General features: G+C 33.1%; 1 protein-coding gene and 2 long non-coding RNA genes across 3 annotated transcripts; 2 read left to right on the top strand and 1 right to left on the bottom strand.

Moving 5' to 3' along the window:
• The first annotated feature begins 1,566 nt into the window (after nucleotides 1-1,566).
• Nucleotides 1,567-5,299, top strand: LOC133174688 (uncharacterized). The gene is made up of 3 exons (XR_009719172.1): nucleotides 1,567-1,800; nucleotides 3,475-3,580; nucleotides 5,191-5,299. It is a non-coding gene; the product is annotated as an uncharacterized LOC133174688 (long non-coding RNA).
• A 5,122-nt stretch (nucleotides 5,300-10,421) lies between these two features.
• Nucleotides 10,422-15,153, bottom strand: LOC133174683 (uncharacterized). Its single transcript, XR_009719170.1, has 3 exons — nucleotides 14,992-15,153; nucleotides 12,562-12,671; nucleotides 10,422-10,825 (listed from the first exon to the last, which is right to left on the bottom strand). It is a non-coding gene; the product is annotated as an uncharacterized LOC133174683 (long non-coding RNA).
• Nucleotides 15,154-16,418: 1,265 nt separating this feature from the next.
• On the top strand, nucleotides 16,419-27,189 carry LOC133174433 (uncharacterized). The gene is made up of 14 exons (XM_061309557.1): nucleotides 16,419-16,478; nucleotides 18,083-18,124; nucleotides 18,960-19,053; nucleotides 19,176-19,269; nucleotides 19,662-19,741; nucleotides 20,232-20,325; nucleotides 21,261-21,285; nucleotides 22,044-22,098; nucleotides 23,863-23,960; nucleotides 24,130-24,248; nucleotides 24,369-24,434; nucleotides 25,084-25,130; nucleotides 26,002-26,153; nucleotides 26,513-27,189. The coding sequence occupies exons 2-14, from the start codon at nucleotides 18,112-18,114 to the stop codon at nucleotides 26,731-26,733; spliced, it is 1,158 nt and encodes a 385-aa protein (XP_061165541.1). The 5' UTR covers nucleotides 16,419-16,478; nucleotides 18,083-18,111; the 3' UTR covers nucleotides 26,734-27,189.
• Nucleotides 27,190-27,611: the final 422 nt, after the last annotated feature.

The raw sequence follows: 27,611 nt of genomic DNA on the forward strand, positions 1-27,611 counted from the left end.
TCGGAACCTTCCATAAAGTCGCTTGAATTCTCGTTATTTTGAGTACCACTTTCTTCTTCTTTTATTTTAATTTTATCTAATAGTTTGCCATCTCGGTTGAATAATTTAATCCGTTTCTTTTTTGAATGCATTATTTTGCAAATTATTTTTGTCGTTGCATCCACGCCTTCTGGAAGGATATCGGTTTTCAGGAGTAAATTTATCGTTGACGATTTTCCTGCACTTGTTTCACCTTAGAGAAAAGACATGGTACGATATAATTACATATAAAACAAGCTTATTCAGAGAATTTATTAGTATCACCCGTTTAAGAGCGTGCACGTATCTAGTGGAGGGGGGGGGACTACTTGAATGTATGAAACTGGGCGCCAATACTTTGTGCATATTGGTGCTCTACGTGTTATTTACCACTTCTCATTGGCTTTTTTTTTTCTTCTAAATATGTATTTTTCTTTTGTCCAACAAATTCTTGTGTTTTGTCTGAAAATATCATAGATTTCCACTGTCCCTATAACGTCTAATTTTTCACTCATGACACATTCGATATTATCAAAATTTTATACAACACATGTCTAATTTAGCCTTTAATAAACAGTTCTAATAGATGTAATTAGAATATGAAGTCCGCAGACAACCTGTATTATATGCAATACCGGTAATACTCCACATGCTCCTGTGCTAAAAATAGTGCCACGCGACTTTTATTACAAACGGGGAGTAACTCTAAAACTATGCGTGAGCTATGCCAAAATATTTCCAATTGACTTTTGATTTTATAAAAAGACCGAAATAAAAAAAACAACGGTGCGGGATACTTTGTAAGGGGTGGGCGGGTATGGAAAGCCGTAGGGTACCCCCACATTATTATTATTTTTTCCTCTATAATTATACCAAAAATAATTATCTCATACAAAAAACAAAAATCTTGCTTTTTTACAACATTATTATTTTTCTGCAACAATAATAATTTGGGTACCTCCACATTATTATCATTCCTATATATTTATAATTGTACCACAAATTAATAAAAAAAAAAAAAAAAAAAAAAAAAAAAAAAAATTTTTACAGCATATTATTATATTTCCCCGCAAAAATTACAATTATCACGTTTCCATACTATACTTATGGAAAGCCGTAGGGTACCCCCACATTATTATTATTTTTTCCTATATAAGTATACCAAAAATAATTATCTCATACAAAAATAAAAATCTTGGTTTTTCTTTACAACATTATTATTTTCCTGCAACAATTATAATCTTGTCTGCAAAACGTGTACACATTATTTTTATTCTGCCCCAACATTATAATAATTATTCTCACTTTACAATTATAATCTTTTCAGTTAGTACGGAGACATTATTTTTATACACCTCCAAATTATAATCTTGTCAGTCGATGTCTGCACACATTATTTTTATTTCGCCTCAAAATTATAATAATTATTCTTTCTTAATAATTATAATCTTGTCTGTCCATGTGTACACATTATTTTTATTTCGCCTCAAAATTATAACAATTATATTCCACATCGATCATACAATAATTATAATGTTCAACAATAATAATCTCGACCAGAAAAGATGCAACATTATTATTTAGACGCTTGACAAAATCAAACGTTTGTATGATTCTGATGCACAGCACAATTATAATCGTTCACCAATTTTGAGAAGGTAAGATTATTATTTGGACGCTTGAAAAAGGAAACGTTTGTCTGCCGAAGATAATCACGTGACTCAAGGCCATGTGCTAGTATCAACAGTGCGGCAGTGCCAGTGAAAGTCAGGCGGTATGCCGGTAAGTAAAGATGATTTTGTGATATTAATGTACAAGTAAGTGATTTACATTCATTCAAGAAAGGAAATGTCTCAGAAATCAGCTGTCAGCATATTGTAATTGAACTACGGCTTCCGAAGAAACTAGTTCGAATTATCTCTATACCTTTGTATAGGGGATGGAGATTGCATGGTGATTTTATGTTCCATATGTAGATAAAGTGGCGATAAATTATATGATATATCTTTACTAACAGATATATCTTTACCAACAGTATATGCTCGTATTTTACAGTTTTAGCTTGAATTTTCTCTGCAGTAAATCATTTACACTGAGTCTTACTGTCAGTTGAAAGTCTGACTATTGATGACTTGTCTGGATTTGCTGATTTTATGTAGTTATGTATGATTGGACCAAAACATTTCTCTTAATATGGCACCAAACACCTATGTTTGTGTCTTTGTTGTCTGTTGTTTAATGTCCCTCTCGAGAATTTTTCACTCATATGGACCTATACTCTGCACTCAGGGTCATTGAGCAGTGAGGGATCTTTTTCGTGCCAGCACCTACTGCAACACAGGTTTATACAGTCTATTCAGAAAGACCGGTCTCCACCTCCCGCAATGGGATTCGAACCCGCGACAAGGATCAACTCCTGGCCTTACTCCGTGACTCTAAAGCAAATGTTTTAACCACTGCACCACGCAGGCGACCCTATGTTTGTTAACATGAGCCTATGTTTGTTAACATGAGCAAGAGCTATGTTATTGTTAATTTTTACATTTTACCCGATGTGTTCAATTAACTACCAGTTAACTGCACAAATCACTAAACACAATCAGGCAACACTCGTGTGTTGGATTTGGTTTTAGCTCACCTGAGCCAAAGTCTCAAGTGAGCTTTTCTGATCACATTTTGTCTGTCCGTAAACTTTTCACATTTTCGACTTCTTTTCAAGAGCTACTGGGCCAATTTCAACCAAACTTGCCATAAAGTATCCGTGGGTAAAGGGGAATCAATTTGTTCAAATGAAGGGCCATGCCTTTTTCTAAAGGGAGGTACATGTAATTACAAATTTGTGAAAAATTAATGGCATCTTTTAAAAATCTTCTCAAGAACCACTGGGCCAGGAAAGATGAAACCTGTGTGGAAAGACCTTCAGGTAGTGTAGATTCAAATTTGTTTAAATCATGACCCCAGGGGTTAGGGTGGGGCAACAATGGATGATCAAAGTTTTACAAAAGAATACATAGGAAAAATCTTTAAAAAAATTTCTTCTCAAGATCAGCAAAGCAATGATTGTTGATATTCATATGGAAGCATCCTTAATAGGTAGTCTAGATTCAGATTTGTTCAAATCATTACTCCTGGGGGGTAGAGTGGGGCCTCAAGGAAAGTACCCACTTATAGGGGAAAAAATCTATAAAAATCTTCTAAAGCCATGATTAGTGAAAGAAATATGGAAGCATCCTCAGATAGTGTAGTTTCAAATTTGTTCCAATCATGCCAAAGACACTGTTCAATGACCTTTTGAACAAAAAAAAATCACTTCTGTTTTTCCAGCCACTGCCATTAAAAGAGTCAATTGACAAATTCTAAATATAAGAAATTCTACATTTTTTGTTCAATCATCAGTCACCATGAGAAAAAGAAATTATGCTTTAGTTTTTTAATTATTTGCACATTTAATTTTAGGAGCAACAAAGAGTCTTGATTTTTAGAGGCAGGTTTTAAAGAAAGAAATCAGTGTTGTAAAGAAAGAAAAAGATTTTCCACTCAAAGAATTATGGATAACACAGAGGTAAAAAGGACAATAATGGCTACAAAGAATTAAAAAATTATTTATTTATTACATTGGCAGATATACCCGGGGGGAGGGGGGGGGGTAAGAAAATGTAATGGGTACTTGCAAATTTTTACATTGAGATTTTTTTAAATTTAATCTGCAGAAAATATAAATTTTAGGATGTACATAATCTAGTAGGTGCTATATTTAGATTTACACTCTTTTGATATGTTTAAAACAGACATCTACTTAATAATTAATTATTTACAATTTAGCTCACCTGAGTCTAAGGCTCAAGTGAATTTTTCTGATCAAAGAGTGTCGGGCATCTGTCTATCATACATAAATGTTGTGTGTCATCCATAAATTTTCAACTTTTCAAAGTTTTTGTCCAGAAATCAACCCAATTTATCACAAGGTAATATTGGGTGGAGAGAATTTAATTTCATTCAAATGAAGGGCCAAGGGGAGATAATTAAGAAAAAGTTAAAGTTTAGTGAGTGTCATTTGAAAGTCTTCTTCTCAAGAACCACTGGGCCAGGAAAGAAAAACGTGTGGAACAATCCTCAGGTAGTGTAGATTCATATTTGTTTAAATCATGACCCCCGCGGTTAGCAGGGGCCACAATGGACAATCAAAGTTTTACACAAGAATACAAAGGAAAGATAATTAAAAATCTTCTAAGGCCATGATTAGGCCAAGATAAATAAATAGTATGTTTCATATTCCAACCCGAGAAAAAATAAGTAGATAGGCAAAACATTTTATTTTATTTTAACATTTTATTAGTTAAAATTCAACTTTCACAATAAACAAAATGAGAAAAACAGAGAGTTCATTTCTTTTTCCCAAAAGGTTGGCTTACTAATGGCATTTCTGTTTAATGTGTATAGGATATGCATTTTCCCAAACACCGCAGTGATCGAGATTTGGATTTCTAATAGTGAAAATGGAATTGTTTACTTCCGGAAAGATATCGGCGGATAAATTTTTCAGGGTCGGCTCATATATTTTAGGGTTGGTTGGGGAACCGGAAACACACAATTTATTTATCTAGGCCTTAGTCAAAGAAATAGAAAACATCGTCAGTTAGTGTAGATTTAGGTTTGTTCAAATCATGCCTGCTTCCCCTCCCCTTAGGATTAGTTCGACCCAGTATGAATTTTAACTTTTCAATACTGAACGCCAAAGAGCTCAAGTGAGCAGTGTGGCCCATGGGATTTTTATTTGAGCATAGTCATTTCTATGCAAAATAGCGTAGTGTATGTTCATTATGATTTGTTTTTTTTTTGGCCATACTTTGCCAATAAAGATACGGTATAAAATTGTCAAAAGGAGTTTAAAGATTTTTAAAAAATTTACAGGCAAGTTACAAAGGATATAGTGAGAACAATGGGGAGGGTTTTTTTCCATAAAGGGAAATAACTCTTGCAAATGGACAATTTTTTTTAATCATGTAAGAAATGCCAGTTCTGTTCACACAAGGAATACCCAATTTGCTGTCACATTGAAAGCCTTCCACTTGTCATGCTTATCATGAAAAAAATTCTCCATCCTACCCAGTCCCCTTGATTATGCATGATAATTATAAAAACTCTAATTGTGTTTTGAATGTTATTTTTCAGGGTTCAGGAACCATAAATTTGATGTTGGAGTCTTAACTTCACCCTGATAGACTTTGAGCACGTCATAAGTTTAAGACCTATGGACAAAAATCTTGCAATGGGAAGATAACACAGCCTTGATAAAAATCAGAGAAATCTCGATAGAAGAGTGTGCTGGTCTGGACAAAAAAATTGCAATGTGAATAACTTTGAAGAAAGAAGAGTCTTGGCGAATTTCAGAGAATTCTTGATGAAAGAATGCATGTGTTGTTCCTGATTAATTTATACATGAAATTTGTCCTTTTGACATCATTTGACACTCCATTTGAAGTGATGCATTTTTGATAAATTTCTATTTGAAATATGTCCATTTGATACTCCATTTAAAATGTCACAGCCATGTCTCAGTTTGCCGCTGATGAACTAGGATCTGCATGTTTTAAAAAAAAACTTGAATTTCTGCATTTATATTGATTGAATTTATTAGCTCACCTGAGCCGAAGGCTCAAGTGAGCTTTCCTGATCAAAATTTGTCCGTTTTCTCTCGTTGTCATTGTAAACTTTAATAATTACAAAATAGCGAAAATTTAATGGCACCATTAAAAAATCTTCTTCTCTTGAACCAATGATCCAGGAAAGATGAAACTCACATGGAATCATTGTCAGGTAGTGTAGATTCAAGTTTGTTCAAATCATGACCCCCTGGGTGTAGGGTGGGGCCACAATGAATGTTCAAACTTTTAGGAAAAAAAGGTCACTGTCAAAGAAAATATGTAAGCATCCTTAGTTACATGTAGTGTAGATTCAATTTTGTTCAAATCATACTCCCCCTTTTTAGGGGTAGGTCGGAACCACTTGTGCATTTAAGCTTTTACATACTAAACTGATTTTTGCTTTTTTCCTAGCCACAGTACTCAGTTGAGCGAGGTGGCCCCTGGGCCTCTTGTTGAAGTTGTATATATGTATACCAAAATAATCGAGGCATTTGCTATTTGAATATTTTGCAAATAGTTTCTTTGCCATTTTCCTGAAAGTAATTTGCACATTTATTTTATTTAAAGTTATCTGGTAATGATGTGTTATTAACCTACCCATTTGGTGACAAGAGGTACATTATTATGTTCCCCAAACGAAGTTTGGGAACATATTGTTTTTACTCTGTTTCTTCTTCTTCTTATTATTATTATTATTCTTTTTTTCTACTTTCTTCTCCGGTACTTTTTTGTCCGGGAGTGTTCTCATAGAACCACTCATCCGATTGACATGAAACCTTTTTAGGGTTAATAGGCATGTTTTGTAGGTGTTCGGAACGAAGGTCATTTTGCGCGCACATGCATGCACGTGCGCGCGCGTGCAATCAGTGAAATGACTGAGATACTTGATGAAGCCGTAACTTTTATATTTCTTGATGAATTGCTTTGAAACTCAAAATATAAAGATATATTAGTAGTCTAGACAAGATAACATGGTCAAATTAGTGTGAACTCACGCGCATGCACGTGCGCTCTTCTCTGATTGGCTGATACAAAAATCTCAATAATTTCCTTGTTTTTGGACAAAATACTTTGAAATTTAGAATATAAGTATATATTATAAGGTGCTACAACATGTTATATAGGAAATTTCTTGAAAACACGCTCATGCAGGTGTGCTTTAATCTGATTGGTTGAAACTTTAAATGTCTATAACTCCCTTGGTTTTCAACAAAACAGGATGAAATTTATGACATGGATAGGCACATAGAGCTCCTACATTATGATACTATCAGAATTGAATGCAAGGCCATGCATGCGCGTATGCTAAATTCTGATTGGCTAATACTTAAACGGTTACATCTCTCAAATTTTCAATGAGATTCTTTAATATTTAACACAAATGTATGTATTGTGAGACACTATAAGAAAATTAATGTGAAAAATGTAGAAAACATGTGCAAGCACATGCACTGAAATTTGATTGGCTAATACCCATATGGCTATATCGGAGTAGTTTTCCAATGAAATACCCTTAAAAATAAAGTGTCCATCTATATTACGAAAGTATTGTCTAATTTATTGAAGCTTGTAGGGAATGGGGCATCATAAGGGATTGGGGAGCCGTTTGGGGAACATCTGTAACGGTTCCCGTTACAATTAGCACTTGTTATATTGTAATATTTACTCATTGTCGAAAAATCAAGACCAAAAATTGCCACTCAGGGCGGGGTGGGAGATGGAATGTACTAAAATTATATGAAAATGGATAATAAATTGTGATGATTTTTTTATGGTGTTGTCTTGGATTTGAATGACAAACATGCACAGGAAGGCATGTTGGAAAAGCCGGATTGACTTCCTGGAGTTCTGTCATATACATGTTATAATCATTGACCCAAATACTGTTCACCAACATTGAAAATACATGTTCAAAATATGGGAGCTACTATATGGCCTATATAGGAGCTCCTATATTTTGAACATGATTCAGGTCTACATTAATGAAAATAAAGGAGAGATCTTAGAAAATCAAAATTTCCACTTAGCCATAAATGAATAAAAAAACAAGATTTGTTTGTGAAACAATGATGCCCCTAATAGCAGCTTATGGTGAAGGTCAAAGTTTCTCAAATGCAAGTTAAAGTCCAAGTCAAGGTATCAAAAATGTTGTTACCTAAAAGCAGGTCTTGTCTCAAGGAATATGCCTGTAAAATTTGAGAGTCCTAGCACTAACCGTTGAAAAGTTATGGTGAAGGTTAAAGTTTTTTTTCAAAAGTAAGTCAATTATAAAGGTCAAAATAATGGTGTCTAAGGGAAGGTCTTGTAACAAGAAATACATGTGAAATATGAAAGCACTAACACCAACAGCGACTGTTCAGAAGTTATGGCCAAGCTAAGGTAAAAATTTGGTAAAATTTTGCAAAAGTGGGTCAAACTCCAAGAGATCAAATAAAAGTAGTAGTGTTTATTTATTATAGTGACATGTGTTTAACAAAATAGATAATCACTTACAATTATATCACAATTTACAAACATCTTGATCTGGCACGATGGACCCATATGTCACCTTTAAGATATACTATAATATACTTATATAATGTTTACCGAAAGAAAGGTCTTGTCACAAGGAATACACATGAAATACGAAAGCCATAGCTCCAACCAATCAAACATTATTGACAATGTTTAAGTTTTTTGAGAACAAACGGACAGAAAAACAAGGCATAAACTACATGTATATGCCCCTTAATCTTTGATTATAGGTGTAAAAAATACTAATGCAAAAGGTCTACTATATTATGCAGATTTGTTCACATTGTACCTTAACCAAATTTTGGCCATAATATTGGTTTAAAGTAAAAGAAGGTAAAAATTAGGAAAATCTGTGCAATTTTTTTTTCCACATCAATATCTGAAAACAGAGTTAAAATTCCTTAAAGTTACATGAAATTAGATCTTATATGACTATATGCAAAATCCTGTTTATATGTCTGATAATCCATAAATTATACATGTTATATGTACACATTTTAATATAAAAATGACAGTTATGCAGTACCTCCATAGAGAAGGAATTCACACTCAAATCTAGTAATGAAAAAACTTCCATGTAGGTAGATTTCCAAACAAGAGGCCCAAGGGCCTTAACGATCACCTGAGTACAATACAACAATTTAGAGGATCCATAAACTGATAAATGAAGCTTTGTTGCCCAAAAGCAAGAAAAATAGTATGATTAGCATCAACAAAATAATTGGTCTAGTATCTATCTGCCCCCCCCCCCCCATTTATCACTATGATCATGCAGACTATTAACAAAATGTCTATTTTTTTAACCCCATATTGGCCTCTCTTGGCCTTTAAAGAACATTTAAAAAGATGTTATTTTTGCCTTATTTTTATTCATCCATTATTTCCAAGTCATTAAAACTATGAAAGTACTTTTTGTATTATGCAATAAATATTCTTGCATAATTCTCTTATTCTATTAAGCTTTCAAATACATTTTTTACGTTGATTAATTATCAAAAGTGAATGGCGAAGGGGAATAATTTTGCTCAGCAGAATACAAGTTAATCGAGCCCTGACCATGACCAGAACACTTGACTAAACGGTCAAGGTCTTCAAAATTCTGGTAAAAATACCCTTGCATATTAAAACTTTTACTCTGTTTGCCTTGAACATCCCCAGAAGCATAGAAGATTTTCAAAGAAATGCATTTTCACTATATTATTAAATAAATAAAGCCCCATCTTTACACCAGAACATCTGACCCATTGGCCATGAACTCACAATTCTGGAAGAAGCACCCTTGCTCATCATAACTATACACTTGTTTCTTTACTTTATAACCAGTAGTAGCAAAAATATTTTGAAAAAAATTATGCATTTTACTATATAATCAATAAGCCCCCCCCCCCCATCACCAGAACCCCTGACCCAAGGGCCATGAAATTCACAATTCTGGAAGAGGCATTCTTCCTTATCATAACCATGCACTTCCTTTGTTTGAAAAAATACCCAGGAGCATAGAAGATTTTGAAAGAATTTATGCCTTTTCCCTACATAATCAATACAGTCCCACCCTAACACCAGAACCCTGACCCAGGGACCATGAAATTCATAATTTCTGAGGAGGCAGCCATGCTCATCATAACTTTGTACTTAGTTTATTTAATATCCAGGAACAGAAAAGAAGATTTTCAAAGAATTAATGCAATTTTACTATATAATCAATAGAGCCCCACCTTAACACCAGAACCCCTGACCCAGGGGCCATGAAATTCAAAATTTTGAAAGAGGCACTCTTGCTCATCATAACTATGTACTAAGTTAGTTTATTTAATACCCAGGAGCAGAGAAGAAGATCTAGCACCAGAACCCCTGCCCCTGGGGCCATGAATTTCACAATTTTGGTAGAGAGCTCAATGCTTATTACAATCGTGCCAACAGTTTGACTGCTTGATGTCCAGGAGTAAAGAAGAATATTTTTAAAGATTGCATTAATTTTGGTGGTTTTAGCCCCACCCCTCAGGCCCCATGGGGGCAGGGACCATGAAAGAACCATGAAATTCACAATTTTTTTCCCCTTCACCCATAGATGCTATATGCCAAATTTGGTTGGAATTGGTTAAGCGGTTTCAGAGAAGAAGCTAAAAAATGTTCAAATGTTAACACACAATGCACGACGCACACCGCATAACGACGGACGAAAACAGATAGCAATAGGACACCTGATTGACTTTGGTGACCTAGAAATATAAGCACAAAACAAGACTCAAGTAATTAATTTATTATATTTTTCTGGCATAAACTTTTTTTTTTCTTAAATCAATCCACACAAGAGAGAAATGAAATATCTCTAAATTCCATTAACTTTATATCAGTGTGTTCTTTGTGTGGGATTTTTATCTGCTATTATATCTGTACATATTCTGTAAATCTTGAAATGCTTAAAGACTGATATCATGGACTCTGCTCTCTCAAATTAGATAAACCATCATGTCAAAAGCTTATAGGCTCAGTGTTACAGAACTAATAGTACAGAATTAAGTGATGGCAAAAGGTCTGACAGTCTATTAATCCATCTGAATCTAAACAGATCTTTCTCCTTCTTCAGATCCTCTTCTTTCAAACAAAACTTTTTTCAAAGTTGGTTAAGATGTCATCAATAGGAAGTACTGAAATATAACAAATTTAATATTTCACCTGATTGTTGATGAATTAAATAACACATTACAAGAGGCCCATGGGCCACAGTGCTCACCTTAGTCACCTTGGTCCTGCACATGTAGTGTTCTGGTTCTGAAGAATTTTTTTAAAAATCTCCCTTTTTCTCCCAATGAAAAATGACCCAATATTGTGGCCTCACCTTAGCCTAACTGTTTATAATTAAATTAATTTTAACCCCAATAACATGTCCTGCTGTCCTTCCATCACACTTTGAACTTCATATGCTGATACATATAAATTATTAACGAGAGCTACTCAACAGCATGAACATTTTTTGACCTTGACCTCACTTTTCCTAAATTTTTCTTTAGTTCAGTTTCAAGAGCTATTTAAGATATTTTTTCAAACCTTATATATGTGCTGATACATATTGATAGGATCTATTCAATGTCATAATCATTATTTTACTTGACCTTTCCTTTAACCTTGCCCTCACCTTCCTTAAATAAGTGAGTAGCTCAGTTTCAAAGAAACTATTCAAGAGATTTTGATTAATCTTCATATGCTTATACATATTGATAAGGGCTATTCAGTTGCATGAACATTTTTAATCTTGACTTTTTTTCAAATTTGTATTAAGCTCAGTTTTAAAGAAATAATCATGATATTTTTATCAAACTTTATACACTGAAACATTTTGAAGAGTGTTTTTGAACTGCAACAACAATTGTTGACCATGACTTTCCCTTTGACCTTGATATCACTTTTTTTCTTATATAAGCACATAACTCACTTTCAACAAAACTATTCCAGATACTTTTATGTAAGCTCTGGTACACAATTTGTTGAAAATTCATCAATTTTGTTCATTTTTTTTTACCTTGACTGTCCCAATGACCTTTTCTTTACTTTTATTGTATATGTTTATAAAACTAAGTTTTACAAAAAAAAAAAACAAAACAAAACAAAAAAACAAAACAAAAAATAAACAAACAAAAAACTATTAAAGATATCATCGTCAAACTTCATACACAAATTTTCATGTTGCATTACTAATATACTCTGGGTGGGGATTCATGTCCTATGGACAAACTTCTAGTTAGTAGTATATTCCCGTGCAGATTTTTAATCCCATATTTTGGCTCCATTCTCTCAAAGGGGGTGTTAATTGAATATGAAGCTACACTATGTCAGGGAACTTTCACAGAAGTTTCAACTTTTCTGCATAGTGGTTCTTGAGTAGAAGATTTTCAAATGACACCACCAAACTTTAACTTTTTCTTAATTATCTCCCCTTGGCCCTTCATTTGAATGAATTTAAATCATCTCCACCCAATACTGCCTTGTGATAAATTGGGTTGATTTCTGGAAAAAAAAAATTGAAAAGTTGAAAATTTAGATATGACACACAACATTTATACATGACAGACAGATGCCAGACACTCTTTGATCAGAAAAATTCACTTGAGCCTTAGACTCAGGTGAGCTAAATTGTAAATAATTAATTATTGAGTAGATGTCTGTTTTAAACATATCAAAAGAGTGTAAATCTAAATATAGCACCTACTAGATTATGTACATCCTAAAATTTATATTTTCTGCAGAATAAATTTAAAAATATCTCAATGTAAAAATTTGCAAGTACCCATTACATTTCCTTACCCCTCCCTCCCCCCGGGTAAATCTGCCAATGTAATAAATAAATAATTTTTTAATTCTTTGTAGCCATTATTGTCCTTTTTACCTCTGTGTTATCCATAATTCTTTGAGTGGAAAATCTTTTTCTTTCTTTACAACACCGATTTCTTTTCCTTTCTTTAAAACCTGCCTCTAAAAATCAAGACTCTGTTGTTCCTAAAATTAAATGTTCAAATAATTCAAAAACTATAGCATAATTTCTTTTTCTCATGGTGACTGGTGATTGAACAAAAAATGTAGAAATTCTCATATTTAGAACTTTTAATGGCAGTGGCAGGAAAAACAGAAGTGAATTTTTTTTTTCTTCAAAAGGTCATTGAGCAGTGTCTTTGGCATGATTGGAACAAACTTGAAACTACACTACCTGAGGATGCTTCCATATTTCTTTCACTAATCATGGCTTAAGAAGATTTTTATAGATTTTTTCCCCTATAAGTGGGTACTTTCCTTGAGGCCCCACTCTACCCCCAGGAGTCATGATTTGAACAAATCTGAATCTATACTACCTATTAAGGATGCTTCCATATAAATATCACCAATCATTGCTTTGCTGATCTTGAGAAGAAAATTTTTTAAAGATTTTTTCTATGTATTCTTTTGTAAAACTTTGATCATCCATTGTTGCCCCACCCTAACCCCTGGGGTCATGATTTAAACAAATTTGAATCTACACTACCTGAAGGTCTTTCCACACAGGTTTCATCTTTCCTGGCCCAGTGGTTCTTGAGAAGATTTTTAAAAGATGCCATTAATTTTTTACTAATTTTTAATAACCTCCCTCTAGAAGTACGCATGGCCCTTCATTTGAACAAAATTGATTCCCCTCTACCCACGGATACTTTATGGTAAGTTTGGTTGAAATTGGCCCAGTAGATCTTGAAAAGAAGTCGAAAATGTGAAAAGTTTACGGACGGTCAAAATGTTCATTTGGCTCAGGTGAGCTAAAACCAAATCCAACACACGAGTGTTGCCTGATTGTGTTTAGTGATTTGTGCAGTTAACTGGTAGTTAATTGAACATACCGGGTAAAATGTAAAAATTAACAATAACATAGCTCTTGCTCATGTTAACAAACAAAGGCTCAAGTTAACAAACATAGGGTCGCCTGCGTTGTGCAGTTACTGTAGTTAATTTAAAAGCATTTGCTTTAGAGTCACGGAGTAAGGAGTTGATCCTTATGTCGCGGGTTCGAATCCCATTGCGGGAGGTGGAGACCGGTCTTTCTGAATAGACTGTATAAACCTGTGTTGCAGTAGGTGCTGGCACGAAAAAGATCCCTCACTGCTCAATGACCCTGAGTGCAGAGTATAGGTCCATATGAGTGAAAAATTCTCGAGAGGGACATTAAACAACAGACAACAAAGACACAAACATAGGTGTTTGGTGCCATATTAAGAGAAATGTTTTGGTCCAATCATACATAACTACATAAAATCAGCAAATCCAGACAAGTCATCAATAGTCAGACTTTCAACTGACAGTAACAGGTCCAGTACAATCAGTACATTTAGCTACGTAGCTAAAATTACTTACCGTAGCTTTATTTACCTACCTCAGGTAGCTTTATTTAGCTATTTCAAGGCAACTTTTCACAATTTTGCTTTTTATTTTAAAAAGACAAAAAGTCGCAAGAAAATGTCTACTAATATTTATTCTAGGTATCATTTAAAAAGCAATCTAAAGCAGAGATAGTTTTAACATTGCTGCGTTTGATCACTTCTAAGGAAAATATGTATTCCCATTGTTTGAGTAACTGTACACACCTTGTGTGTGATGAGGCGTGGATAAGTATGATAACTTCACATTGTACTCATGTTAACCAAAACTGGTTTTCTTTGTTATTACACTCAAGAAGTAACTGTTAGGTCACAAATTAACTGTTGTATGTAGCCCCAAAACTTTTAGAACTTTGATTGCAATTGCGCAAAAAAGACACATCTCCAAGAGTGATTTTTTCATGAATTGTTTTCAGATGAGTTCAAAGCTGAAAATTATCACTGCATCAAAGTGCAATTTTCTGCACTTTCTGGGAAAAATTCTTCTTTAAGAAATAAGTTTGATTTAGTAAGTTAATAAAGCTACTCCAGGTAGGTAAATAAAGCTATGTGGGTAATTCAAGCTACGTAGCTAAATCTAGTGATTGTACCAGACCTGAGTAAGACTCAGTGTAAATGATTTACTGCAGAGAAAATTCAAGCTAAAACTGTAAAATACGAGCATATACTGTTGGTAAAGATATATCTGTTAGTAAAGATATATCATATAATTTATCGCCACTTTATCTACATATGGAACATAAAATCACCATGCAATCTCCATCCCCTATACAAAGGTATAGAGATAATTCGAACTAGTTTCTTCGGAAGCCGTAGTTCAATTACAATATGCTGACAGCTGATTTCTGAGACATTTCCTTTCTTGAATGAATGTAAATCACTTACTTGTACATTAATATCACAAAATCATCTTTACTTACCGGCATACCGCCTGACTTTCACTGGCACTGCCGCACTGTTGATACTAGCACATGGCCTTGAGTCACGTGATTATCTTCGGCAGACAAACGTTTCCTTTTTCAAGCGTCCAAATAATAATCTTACCTTCTCAAAATTGGTGAACGATTATAATTGTGCTGTGCATCAGAATCATACAAACGTTTGATTTTGTCGAGCGTCTAAATAATAATGTTGCATCTTTTCTGGTCGAGATTATTATTGTTGAACATTATAATTATTGTATGATCGATGTGGAATATAATTGTTATAATTTTGAGGCGAAATAAAAATAATGTGTACACATGGACAGACAAGATTATAATTATTAAGAAAGAATAATTATTATAATTTTGAGGCGAAATAAAAATAATGTGTGCAGACATCGACTGACAAGATTATAATTTGGAGGTGTATAAAAATAATGTCTCCGTACTAACTGAAAAGATTATAATTGTAAAGTGAGAATAATTATTATAATGTTGGGGCAGAATAAAAATAATGTGTACACGTTTGGCAGACAAGATTATAATTGTTGCAGGAAAATAATAATGTTGTAAAGAAAAACCAAGATTTTTATTTTTGTATGAGATAATTATTTTTGGTATACTTATATAGGAAAAAATAATAATAATGTGGGGGTACCCTACGGCTTTCCATATATACTACCATAATATGTGTACAAATTATTTTTATTTAGCCCAATAATAATAATAATAATTTATCCTCTGATGTTTTACAACTATAATCTTGCCAACAGCAATAATTATAATCTTGTCGATCGATGTGTACATTATTTTTTATTTAGCACCAATATTATAGATTCATATTACAGCTGTATTACGTTTACTTCAACGATTTATAAGAATGCATACTTGTAACAACTACTGTTTGAAAATTTAAAAAAAAAAAAAAAAAAAAAAAAAAAAAAAAAAAAAAAAAAGCCATTTTCATGGAAATAAAAATGTATGCACGTTAAAAAAAAACAAAAAAAAAAACAAAAAAAAAAAAAAACCACCATATTTGCAACAATAATAATGTGCGCCTTAATTGTTCGTAGAAACTTTATTTTTATTTCTCATCGGGAAAGATAACTTCTTTTCTAGTGACAGGAACGAAAACTCTCCCTTGTTGAAACAATAATTATGTTGAAACGCTGGGAGACACGATTATTATTGTGACAGACTACACATTATTTGAAGCGTGAAGGAAATATTATCTTGAGCGTCGAGAAATATTATTTCTAGCGTGACGGATACAAGCGTTAATGTGAGAGAGATTTGCACACATTATTTGAAGCGTGAAGGAAATATTATCTTGAGCGTGAAGAAATATTATTTCTAGCGTGACGGATACAAAGCGTCTATGTGAGAGAGATCCTTACATGTGGGTTCAGTTGATTTTACTGTAGAAGTGACAGTCTCATGATCTCAGTCTTCGACAACAAAAGTTACAAGCAAGGACAAACACGGTAAGAAGTAAACACCACACCAGCAATGTTTTAAGCTTAAATGCTAAAGTACAGAACTTTCAAACTTAAATGTTAAGGTATACTGGTATAGAACTTTCAAACCTAACTTTCTTCTGCAACGGCCCCTAGTTCGAATTTTCTCGTCAGGGAATGAAACCCTAGCCTAGTTTAGCATGTAAAGTAGTTAGTTATTTAGTACAAGTTCATTATTTGTGCTTTTCTAATGACAAAATGTTAATTTTGACAGAAAAACTTTGTTGTTGATGTACATATTGCAAAAGTATTGAAAGAATGTCTTTGCAACATGCAAAAGTAAGTAAATTTGATTTAAAGACTAGGTTTTGTATGTATTCGGAATATAACAAAATGAGTTCTGTGTAACTCTTAAGCTGACTATGCAAGAGGGAATATGATTTGATAAATTTTTTATCACACATTATGCAACCTTTTTGTCAAAATCCTGGTGAGTTCCAAATAAGTTGCATGTGTATATTTATTCTTTTTCGCGAATTTTTCCTTCGCACTTTTGAAATTCAGACATGTGCGCGTGAATTTCTTTCATGCGCGTGATTTAATTCTCTCACGGTTGCTCCTCACAAAGGTGTTATTGCCCACAAGGTATGACTTTTTACACTTGTCTTTTAAGACTGATATTGCTTGTCTGAAAGTATAGAAGTCATGTAGGATCCTAACTTCACAAGTTTTACTAGCCTGTATTGTTGCTTTGGGGTCCACATTAATGTAAATAAAAGGTTGAAAACAATTATAAAGAAAAGAGAAACAAACTCCTTATGCATACTGCTTTACTTCAAATCAAATTCCATTTTTAATTAATTTCCACAATTTCGATTAGAAAAAGTTTTGGATCCTCTTTTATCATAATCCAAAAAGCTATGCCCTATTGTTTTTCTGTGGTGTTAGATACCTCTTGTTTGAAATTTCCACTTGGTTTTTGTAATCTAAGATATTTGTAATGATGACATGATTCAGTATGTTTTGAAGTTCCAATAAGATTTTTACTTGCTATGTGGGCAATAACATCCTGAAGAGTTTGAAGCCTTCAGCAGGGGTTAAAATTGGTAGCCAAAGTCTGGGGCTAATTGTTTTAAGACTTCAAGGGCTAGCTAATTTAAATGTAAATATAGTCTGCCAGACTAGCAGACCAGAAAATATTCTTGTGACTTTATTTCTGTTTTCTATGTATGTAAACTGGTTTCTTTTGACTGAAAACTAGTTTAATTTGTTTCTGTTACCAAAGCATTTGAAAATTTTACTTTTGTTGTGTTTTAATTTATTTTGCATTAAAAAATTGTTGGGCTAGTTAGTTTGAGGTTTGGGCTAGTTAGTTTGAGGTTTGGGCTAGAAATTTTTAATGATCAGTAACCCTTGTGCTAGTGAATTTTCCAGGAAAATATCAACCCTTACCTTCAGACAAAACACTTAAATTTTGAGAGTGGGCTAATAATTATTTGCAACCCTGAATGACCCTGAGAGTAAAGCATATGGTATAAGGAGTTTCTTATCATTAACATTGTAAACGTATATTTAGTTATATACTGTTGAAGTGAACTGGGTGTTATATGTATTGTATTCCTTATTTGTAGTTTTACAAAGATTATAAGCTGAAGTGAAGATGATTGGGCAAGGTAAGTGATATTTAAAATCAAAGTACTCAGAAGTATAGAGAGCAGAGCTCATTTACAGAATAGTGAACATTGAATTTATCACATGGATCGTTCTGGGGTCTTACACCATGTACAAAAATAAACATTGATGCAGCAAGGACAAACGTTTATGCTCAGATGAGTCCTCAGTGGGAAGTTCTGCATCAAAGTGTACCACAGGTCACGTGCTCCCTGCATTAGTGTTATCCTGGTTATGCTACCTTTATTTTTAGTATGTGCTACAGACACTGAGGGGGACCGGATGAAAACCTTTTGCATACATGCATCTTTTAAAACCATATTAATAAATCGTAGTACATCATGGCACATGGGAGAAACCAAAGTACATTACCATTAATTTTGTTTGTTAAGAAAATTTATCAGTTTACTTTACTTCGTTTAATTTTAGTGTTGTATTGTCTCAAAAGCGTCTGAGCATATACAGACTTTTTTTTTTTAACTTGTAAATTTGATTGGCAGTGAGGAAGCAGCATATCCAGTTGAACACCCTGACAAAAAGGCAATTATTGCTCTAAGAGTAAAGCAATGAGCCTGGCTCAAAATTACTGTTCTGCTGTTGCAGTTCTGTTATCAGAATAAGCTGTTCCTTTTCAGCATTGTCTTTAGTCTGATCAGCAGTGTATATCTTATGAATAATGGACATTTGCAATGTTTTGTTTTGATATACAGTTAAACTTCATTATTCTGGGGAAAATCGGGAAAATCCTCTAGATCATGTTCTTGTATAAGCTGGACTGTAGATTATATAATAAAATGATCAGTACTTTATGCTAAAAGGTTTCTTTTTCTCTTTTAGATATACTTGAAAAGATAAAAGAATTGTTTTATAAGGGTTTTAACTACCGTTTAATCCATTATTTGATCCAGAGAAACCATAACTGTGACATAAGGTATTATAATACAAAATTTAAAAAAATACTTTTGGAAGTCTAGTTATGTATCATGACTTTTAATCAAATACATAAATTGTCATTCAATGATGATGCTTCTATGTGATTAAAATATTTTGCAGTTATAATTGCCTAACAAGGAAAGTTCTACCTAGACTTGGTTTGAAAAGGAGGCTTGCAGACATTGCTTTTGATGAAATATTTGATATTGCACAGGTAATAATTTTATTTCTTAGAAAATTCATAAATATAAAGGTGCACGTGCAGGTTAAATATTTCTGTTCTTTTAACTGTTATTAAGTACCCGGTAATTCTTCAATGAAAGTTTAGAACACAATGATTAACTTATTTGTTGGATGTATATGTATGAAAGATGTGTGGAATTTGACATATTTTAGTGGAATTCATATCCCTGATGTCTTTTCAGCTCTAAATCATCACTGTTGCCAAAATTTAAAATTACATACATTACACATGTACATGTATTTAAGGAGAAAAAGTGTACTATTAAATTCGGAAAATTATGCTAAAACTTGCATATATTAATTAAAATACATATAAAGTTGTATAGAGCAAACCTTATACATGCAATTTACAATATTCTGTAGAGAGAAATACTGAATGGATGTTCAGGTGCTGAAAGTCTAAGAAGAATTATAAAAATGAAACACCAGCTGAATATTACCAGGTAAGTATATAATCAAAGTCAGTCCATTCCTCCATCCATGATTAAATACATCCAAACATGCAAATATTTTGATGTTATACTTTCATGTAAATTAGTTGAATCTGATTCATTGAGAAACATTTGATAAAAAACACTATATTCCAATGACTGATTAAACCATGCCCATCCAATGCAACAGAATGTAGCAACAGTTAGCATTAAAAATGATGAGTCATGTTCCCAAAAATTGCTGACTGCACGGAATCTATAAGCATGTATAATTATATTTCATGAACCATTCAGTAAAATACCCGGGTATAACAAATATTTTGGTCTTTCAGTTGAGAGTTGTATTGAAAAATTTCACCCTTCAAAAACCATTGTTAAGACTGGCTGAGCCTTGGTTGGTAGTGGTTCTCTTGGGCTCAGAAGTCATAATGTTTGCCCTCAAAAATAGTCAATAATTGTAAAATTTTAATACATTAAATGAAATAAATGTTTAATGATACAGGTCCATAGCAAGAGATATAGTTCGTCTTTTGGATGAAGATGGGATAAAGAGAAGGAAGCAGAGAAGACTGAGAAGAAGGCAATACTTTAGTAAGGTATAGACCGAAGACTGAAAGAAAAATTATGAAACATTGATCATCTCAGTATTTATTAATGTATTAATTTCATAAATGTGACAAAATTCAACACTTCAAAGCTTGAAAAATAATTATGCAAGAAAAAAAGTGAAATATACCTTGTACATGTACTGTACAGCAGGTTAAAATCGCAATTTTTTAAATTTGTAGTAAATCGGGGTTGTTTGAATTTGCAGAAAGGAAATGTTATTAATTCAGCACTGCAAGTATTTTCCTTGCGTATTATGTCATGTCATTTCTGAACCCGATTAGATATAACGAAATGTCAGATTAATACCAATTTGAAGTCAAAGCGTTGTCACGCATCCTGATGATTTTAATTTTTTCCCTTGTTTTTTTTCCTTTTCCTTCTATTAGTAGTTATGTTGAACTGTTAGTATAACTAAATAAATGTGTAACCTTCGTTTTTACTACGCAAGTGCCTCAATTAAAGGTAATAAGAATAAGTAATAAGCACATGTAAAGGTTAACTCTGTGTGTTTCGTGGATAATTACCTTGCAAGTCTTTTGGGTGGCACTATTAAGTTATAGAATTATATATATTAATTAATTATTAATTAAATTAAGCTTCAAAATCACGAACAACTACATGTATTAAGTGATTAAATTGATCCATAAACCTTCATTATTAGCAAGACGGTCTACATCAGTTTCTCCGCTTTTATTAATTACTGCTTTTATGTTTGCAATGAAACACAGAGAGAATTAAAGAATCTAACCACAGATAATGGTAATATTTCAATTTATCATTTTTTTAAAGAATTATTCACTATATGATATTGAGGGGTTCTTATTTCTGCGAATATTATTTCCACGAGCTAATTTCCTGCTGTACAGAATATGAAAGTCAGGGACAATTATTTATACCATATTTGTACAATGTGTATTTATAGGGTCCAAATTTTGTTTGGCATTTGGGTAAGTGTAATATTGCCTTCTTTTGGCTCATGAATGAAGAGTCAAAATCAATCCTGTTATTTATTTATTTATGTAACTTTTACAATTTGATAAGATGAAAAGTAGGTTGTGTAATTTATTTTTAGCTCACCCCGATGATGTCGAGATGAGCTTATGCTATACTGTTGGTGTGGGTGTTAGCGTCACATCCCTGTAAAAGTGTTAGGAGCAAGTCCATTTGGAAACTATAAGCCCTACCTGGACCAAACTTGCAGGAATGATGCATCTAGGGATGGACACTACCAGACTTGCTTCAGATGCTGGATCTTACTTACATTTTTCAGATGATTGACCAGGTTAATGTTTTTGAAGCAGCTTCATTCCTATACATGTCCATGTTACTATAAGCCCTACTTGGATCAAACTTGCATGGATGATGCTGGGATGTACACTACCCTTTCTGCTTCAAATGCTGGATTTCCCCTATATTTTCCAGATGAGTGAATTTTAGCCATACTTTAACTAAATTAGCATGGATGATGCTTCTAAGGATGGACACTCCAAGGCTTGGTTGAGATTGGGGCATCAGTGTTTCACAAACATATCATTTATTTTATAGTAGATATCTGTCCTAAATGTCAGTCATGTCAAGAAAAGATATTTGAAATAGGTTTGAAATGCTTTAAAATTAAACAAATATATCAAATGTCTTAACTTCTTATGAGACACCTGCAAGCAGAAATTAAACTGTAATTCCAAACATGAAACTGCATTTATAGATGGATATGACAAACTAAAGCCATATGGTATAAGCATTCATGGTTGCATTGATGGGTATGATTTGTTGTTTTGTTTGATTAATTTAAACATTCCACACTAATGATCAATGTATTCAAATACAATATGTTAAGTTATTTTTTAAAAAAAAAAAGTAATTTCATGTGATTTTCGTAGTTTCATGTCTAAAACTTTAAATATTCTTTTGGACTGTATAATTGTGGACATATTGTTTTTGAAGCATTTCCTTTTCAATTAAAAAGATTTTTTGGCGTGGTTTGATTTAATGTTAGTTCTACATGGATTTCTCATAAAAGTATAATAATTTCTGAACTGAAATCAAATATTTTACTTAGATACAAAAAGAAACCATCAAAATTTTAAATATTTTTTTAAAAGCTCAAATGTGGTTTTCTAATTGAATTCTGTCCATCTGTCTGCTTGTCTGTCAGTATGCATTTAGCATTTCATATTTCTCAGAACCCTGGACCAATTTTAACCAGACTTGCCACAAAGCATCCTTGGGTGAGGGTTTTTTTTTCTTCCAGATGAACCATGCTCTTGTACAAGGATTAGTTGAAAATATAGTGAATTAAAAAAAAAAACTTCCTCTCCACTGGACCAGATGTAAAAGTTTCTGGACATAGTGTATATTCATTTTTTTTTTCAATTATTATACCCCCATTCCAAAGGAGAGGGGGGTATACTGTTTCACCCTTGTGTGTCTGTCTGTCTGTCTGTCCGTAACAAATTTTGGTCGCAGTTTTCTCAGCACTACTCATTGCGGATGCTTGAAAATTTAGCACACTCTTTGTTTAGGCATGCCATGTGGTGGGATTCATTTTTATACGAATCTGATGTCAACTTCTTGTTTATCCGTGCGTCTGTCCGTACAATACATAAGAAATTTTGGTAGCAGTTTTCTCAGCAACTACTCATCGCAGATGCTTGAAATTTTAACTCACTCATTGTTTAGGCATGCTTTATGTTGCGAATCATTTTTGTACAAATCGATGTCAATTTCCTGATTATTACTGTGTCTGTCCATAACTGAACTTGTGTATTCACAACAGAGCGGGGGTATTATTAGTGAGCACTGGCTCACAGAGTTCTTGTTATCTCTAGTTGTCTCTAGGGTTATGGTGGGACAACAATAGGGGATCATTCAAAGTTTTACATAGGAAAATATATTACCGTAGGTAAATATATATAAAAAAAATCTTTTGAAGGAAAGCAGCAGAGCCAATCAGTGGCGGATCCAGGTATCTTGGAAAAGGAGGGGGGGGGGGGGGTGCTGACCAGTTTGGGGTTGGAGTAGAGGCCCACAGCCACACCCAAAAAAATATGATTTCTTAAATCTTATGGATATTTTGACACAAAAGGGGGGCCCAGGCCTCCTCTAAATCTGCCACTGCCGATGATTAGTCTTGTTCAAATAGAAGCATTTCATATCTGACATTTTTATGCCCCACCATGAATATGGCCAAAACATATATCATTTGCCATGTCTGTCTTCCGTACTTTGCTCTTTCCAACTTCTGTCTTTCCATCCTTCCATCATGTTCTTCCATCACACTTTTTAATAGGTTAAGGGTTTTAAAAATCTGGTATATTTACTTTCATGAGAAAGACTTGAATTTATTTGTTTAATCTGCTGTATTGCAGATGTTGTTTTAAATTATTGATGGGATCAACAACATTCACATAAATGGAAAACTTTCAACTATAAAATCTAATTTCTTATTTTGCATATATATAAGAGAAAAATATAGTGTCTTTCTAAGATTGTACCACTTCTGTATTTTCAATTTATTTTGAAAGATTTTCCAGACAGTTGATATGGCTGGAAGCAGATGTGACTAATAAAAGACCGGAGGTTGTAGCAGAATACTTCCTGAATGCAGTTCATACTATGAAAGGTATAGTGACAGAATCACCGGGTACTATGTTTAATGACAAGTTACAATTGCAAGTGTGCTTCAAGAAATGTCAATTGATTTCTGAAATTAAGCCACCAAAATTTCAAAATACTTGTTATGAATTAGAAGGGAAGGCATATATTGATAACATCATAGTCTGTCTTTTAAGGTTGTCCTCAAAAGATAAGAGCTGATCCTGGCACAGAAAATGGGATCATCGCAACATTCCAAACATTTCTTAAGACAGATCCAAGTGCAGTGTCTTTTGGAACTTCGACTGCAAATCAGGTTAGCATTGTACATGTTTTAAACAGCTCCACACCCCCAAAACACACACAGATAACATTTTCTGGAAAGAAAATCATATGTCCAAGTTTTAATAATGTTTTTTACAAACATTAATTGTAGAGAATTGAAAGATTTTGGGGCATTTTAAGGCAAATGAAAGCAGATTTCTGGATGGATCATTTCAAAGTAAGTTATTGCCACATCTGAAATATTACAAAAATGTTTCTCTTAATTTATTTAGGAAAACAAGTATTTTACTGACTAAAGTTACATTTTACAGTGTGTTAAAGCTGAACACGACTCGTAAATAGGCATACGCCATTTTCGATATTACTATCTTAGATATCAGCACCAGGGTATACTCTTCGGATTCGTTACACGTGACTGCTTTATTGTCACGGGTATCGGTGTGGAATGGCGACCCGTGTTTGTGCTGGTTATCATGCATTCCCTTTGTTTACATTTTATTGCAGCTACGTATATTTGTGTTTGTTTGTATACTGCGCTGACCTGTGTAACTGTTGTAAATCTCTTTGGTATCTTACTCTCCTGCATTATTTAGAAGAAGCACACAGTTATTTTGTCGCTACCAAGTGCTGTATAGCATACGTCCGTCTACACCGATGACGATTGATTACATTGAACAGTGACCAAGTGAGCGACTCTATATACAGGGGCCCTCAGATACAGCCCGAGTTCAAGCGAATATGTCGGACGCATTCTTTTTACGAAGCGTGTTCAGCTTTAACTATGCATGTACTTCGTTTATGGTAATATGCATGGCCATAGTAAATATAAAAAAATACGAAAATATATCTTGGGAATTTATTATTAGGGATTGGTGTATGAAGAACTGCTGGAAATAGGAAATCCTCTACATAAGTATGTATAGATGAAAAAGGAGTTCAGATGAACCTCCTTGAAAAGAAATATTAGATGTACATGTCTATTTACTTTGTCTTGGATAAGAATGATACCCTGTCATTGATAATAAAGTGTCGTCTATATCTCTGTAAATGGTAACAAAATATAGACTGTAACATGGAGGATAAAAATATTATGTCATTTGTACTTGCAAAAGAAATTATGGTAGCATTTTTTATGCTTTGAAAAGAAACTGCTATATTAAAGCATTCATTTATTATTTCTTGAAAGATGTAGTCTCCTAACTGCAACAGTGTGTTTAAACATGGTAAACAAATAGAGTATCTTGTAATTGTGGTAGCACATTATGAAAATTTGTTTGCACACACTGTTGGACTTATGAGACTTCATTTTTTAAAAAATAGTGATTCAATTAATGCTTATATTTACATTTTATAACTCCCAGTCTTGCCTGCAAACATGACTCATATTTCAAAACTATTATTCTTTGGGTATTAAGTAACAATTAATGGAAGAGCCATTGCAACAGCTACATTCAATGTGAACATGAAATTTTGATTTTCGCTTATTACATTGTGGGAATGTTAGAAGAACAACACTATAGTTTCTAAAATAACACTCTGACTTAGTGCACCTACATGTATGTTAGCATGTACATGTACCTTGGTATATAGCCTTATAACTGAAATTGATCAAGTGTGGGAGGGAGTCTTTTTGAATATTCATGTGACAGCATGACTCGGATGAGAGGATTTGTCCAGGGCCACTTGCATACCTTATTATTTCAAACAAATGAATTGCAAATAAAGTTGTTGCTACTAACAGTCTAAATACCGGTATATTTACATATATCAACTGCATTTTTTAGATCCTGTATACAATTTGTTTATCTTCCACTGATAAAGAGAGATCTAAAAGATATAATGGACCAATGGAATACTCATTCCATACGAAGACAGAAGCTGGGAGATACCCTGCATGGAATTCCAGAAGTATTGTTTCAAAATCCTGAAGTTGTTGGTATGAGTAAATTATTAGCTAAACCAGTAAAATTATCTGTGGCATCAGTGTTTCACAAACACTTCTAGTTTATTATGTAAGTGTAGAATTAATTTAGCACATTCCAGGAAATGCTTATTTTAAATATATACATGAAAACATTTAGCTATATACATGATTTAGCAGATGCTACTCTCTGTTAAATGTTATAGAAAAGGAAGCACATGCATGACAGGTATTCGTTGTATATTCATTGGTTTCTCTTCTTTATGTACCAAAAGCACACAAAAATGATTGAAAATGTATCATATGCATGTGTTATAAAATATGTCACAACTGTTTTAGCTCCAACAATCTTAATTATTTTACTCATTTTTCAGGTGCTTCAAACTACTTACATCCTGTTCAGAGAAACGTTGTGACTGAGTTACAGAGACTTGTCAGAAATAATTTCAAGGAGATTGACGAGGATTTTGCTTCCGTAGCCTCATCTATATTGAGCCATTATAATTTGCCTTTCCCGGTCAACATAACTGACATGACTTGTGCTCGCCATCTGTACATTTTTCTAAGCGAGTTTATGTCTCTTTTATTGACTTGATATATGAAATATCATTATATGTATGAATGTATGTATGAAGGTAGATCATGTCACAATGTAATGTCACAACTGCAGTAAAAATTCCAGTTATGTAATAGTTTCTACTGTCAGATAGTTACATGTACTGGCTTATAGCAGGAAGAAATACTTTGTTCAAAATCCAGAAATACTATAGATATATATGCCCCCTTATCTTTTTTTTTTTAAACTTTAGAATATCAATTTCATTCATTGATATTTTCTCTTTATGTTAGCAATATTTTTTTGATACCTGATGTATTATGTTATACTTATTGTACTTCAAGGATGCTCTGTTTTCATTTCTATCAAGGATAAAAGAAGTGAATGTGCATAATTAACTGAATTTCTCAGCAATATTTTTTAGAGGGGAGAGTTGAAATAAGCTTTTCACACCTTATCTATAGGCCCACTATAAAACACACTGAAATGTATGGATTAAAGCTTTTAGTATAATGAAGAAATTTAGAATGAACCACTCTTACTTCATATATATTTGAACAATATTGTATTTATTTGACTCTTTATGCCCCCAAAATCAAAAATTTCATATTTCACAGGTGTATTCCTTGTGACAAAATCTTTCTTTGGGTACCACCAAATTTGACCTCGTGACCTTGACCTTGTAGTGTGACCCACTTTTACAAAAAATTGCCAAACTTTAAGCTTGGCCATAACTTTTGAACAGTTGGTGCTAGGGCTTTCATACTTAATATGTGTTTTGTTATTTAAGTTTATAATCTTCATCATGATTCTTTAATAGCCTTGTGTATATACTTGTACATTATATATGTTTAATTAAATATATGAAGTAAATATGTAATGATATTTGTTTGTTTGAATCCTCATTGAAAGACTTG

The sequence above is a fragment of the Saccostrea echinata genome, unplaced genomic scaffold, assembly GCF_033153115.1.
Source record: "Saccostrea echinata isolate AGI-Se365-2 ecotype Australia unplaced genomic scaffold, CSIRO_AGI_Sech_v1 ptg000058l, whole genome shotgun sequence".
NCBI lineage: Eukaryota > Metazoa > Mollusca > Bivalvia > Ostreida > Ostreidae > Saccostrea > Saccostrea echinata.

Coding starts and splice junctions, on each gene's coding strand:
- LOC133174433 (XM_061309557.1), top strand. Junction 20,326..21,260: donor GAAGGCAATACTTTAGTAAG/GTATAGACCGAA, acceptor GTGTATTTATAG/GGTCCAAATTTTGTTTGGCA. Junction 23,961..24,129: donor TGCAGTTCATACTATGAAAG/GTATAGTGACAG, acceptor CTGTCTTTTAAG/GTTGTCCTCAAAAGATAAGA.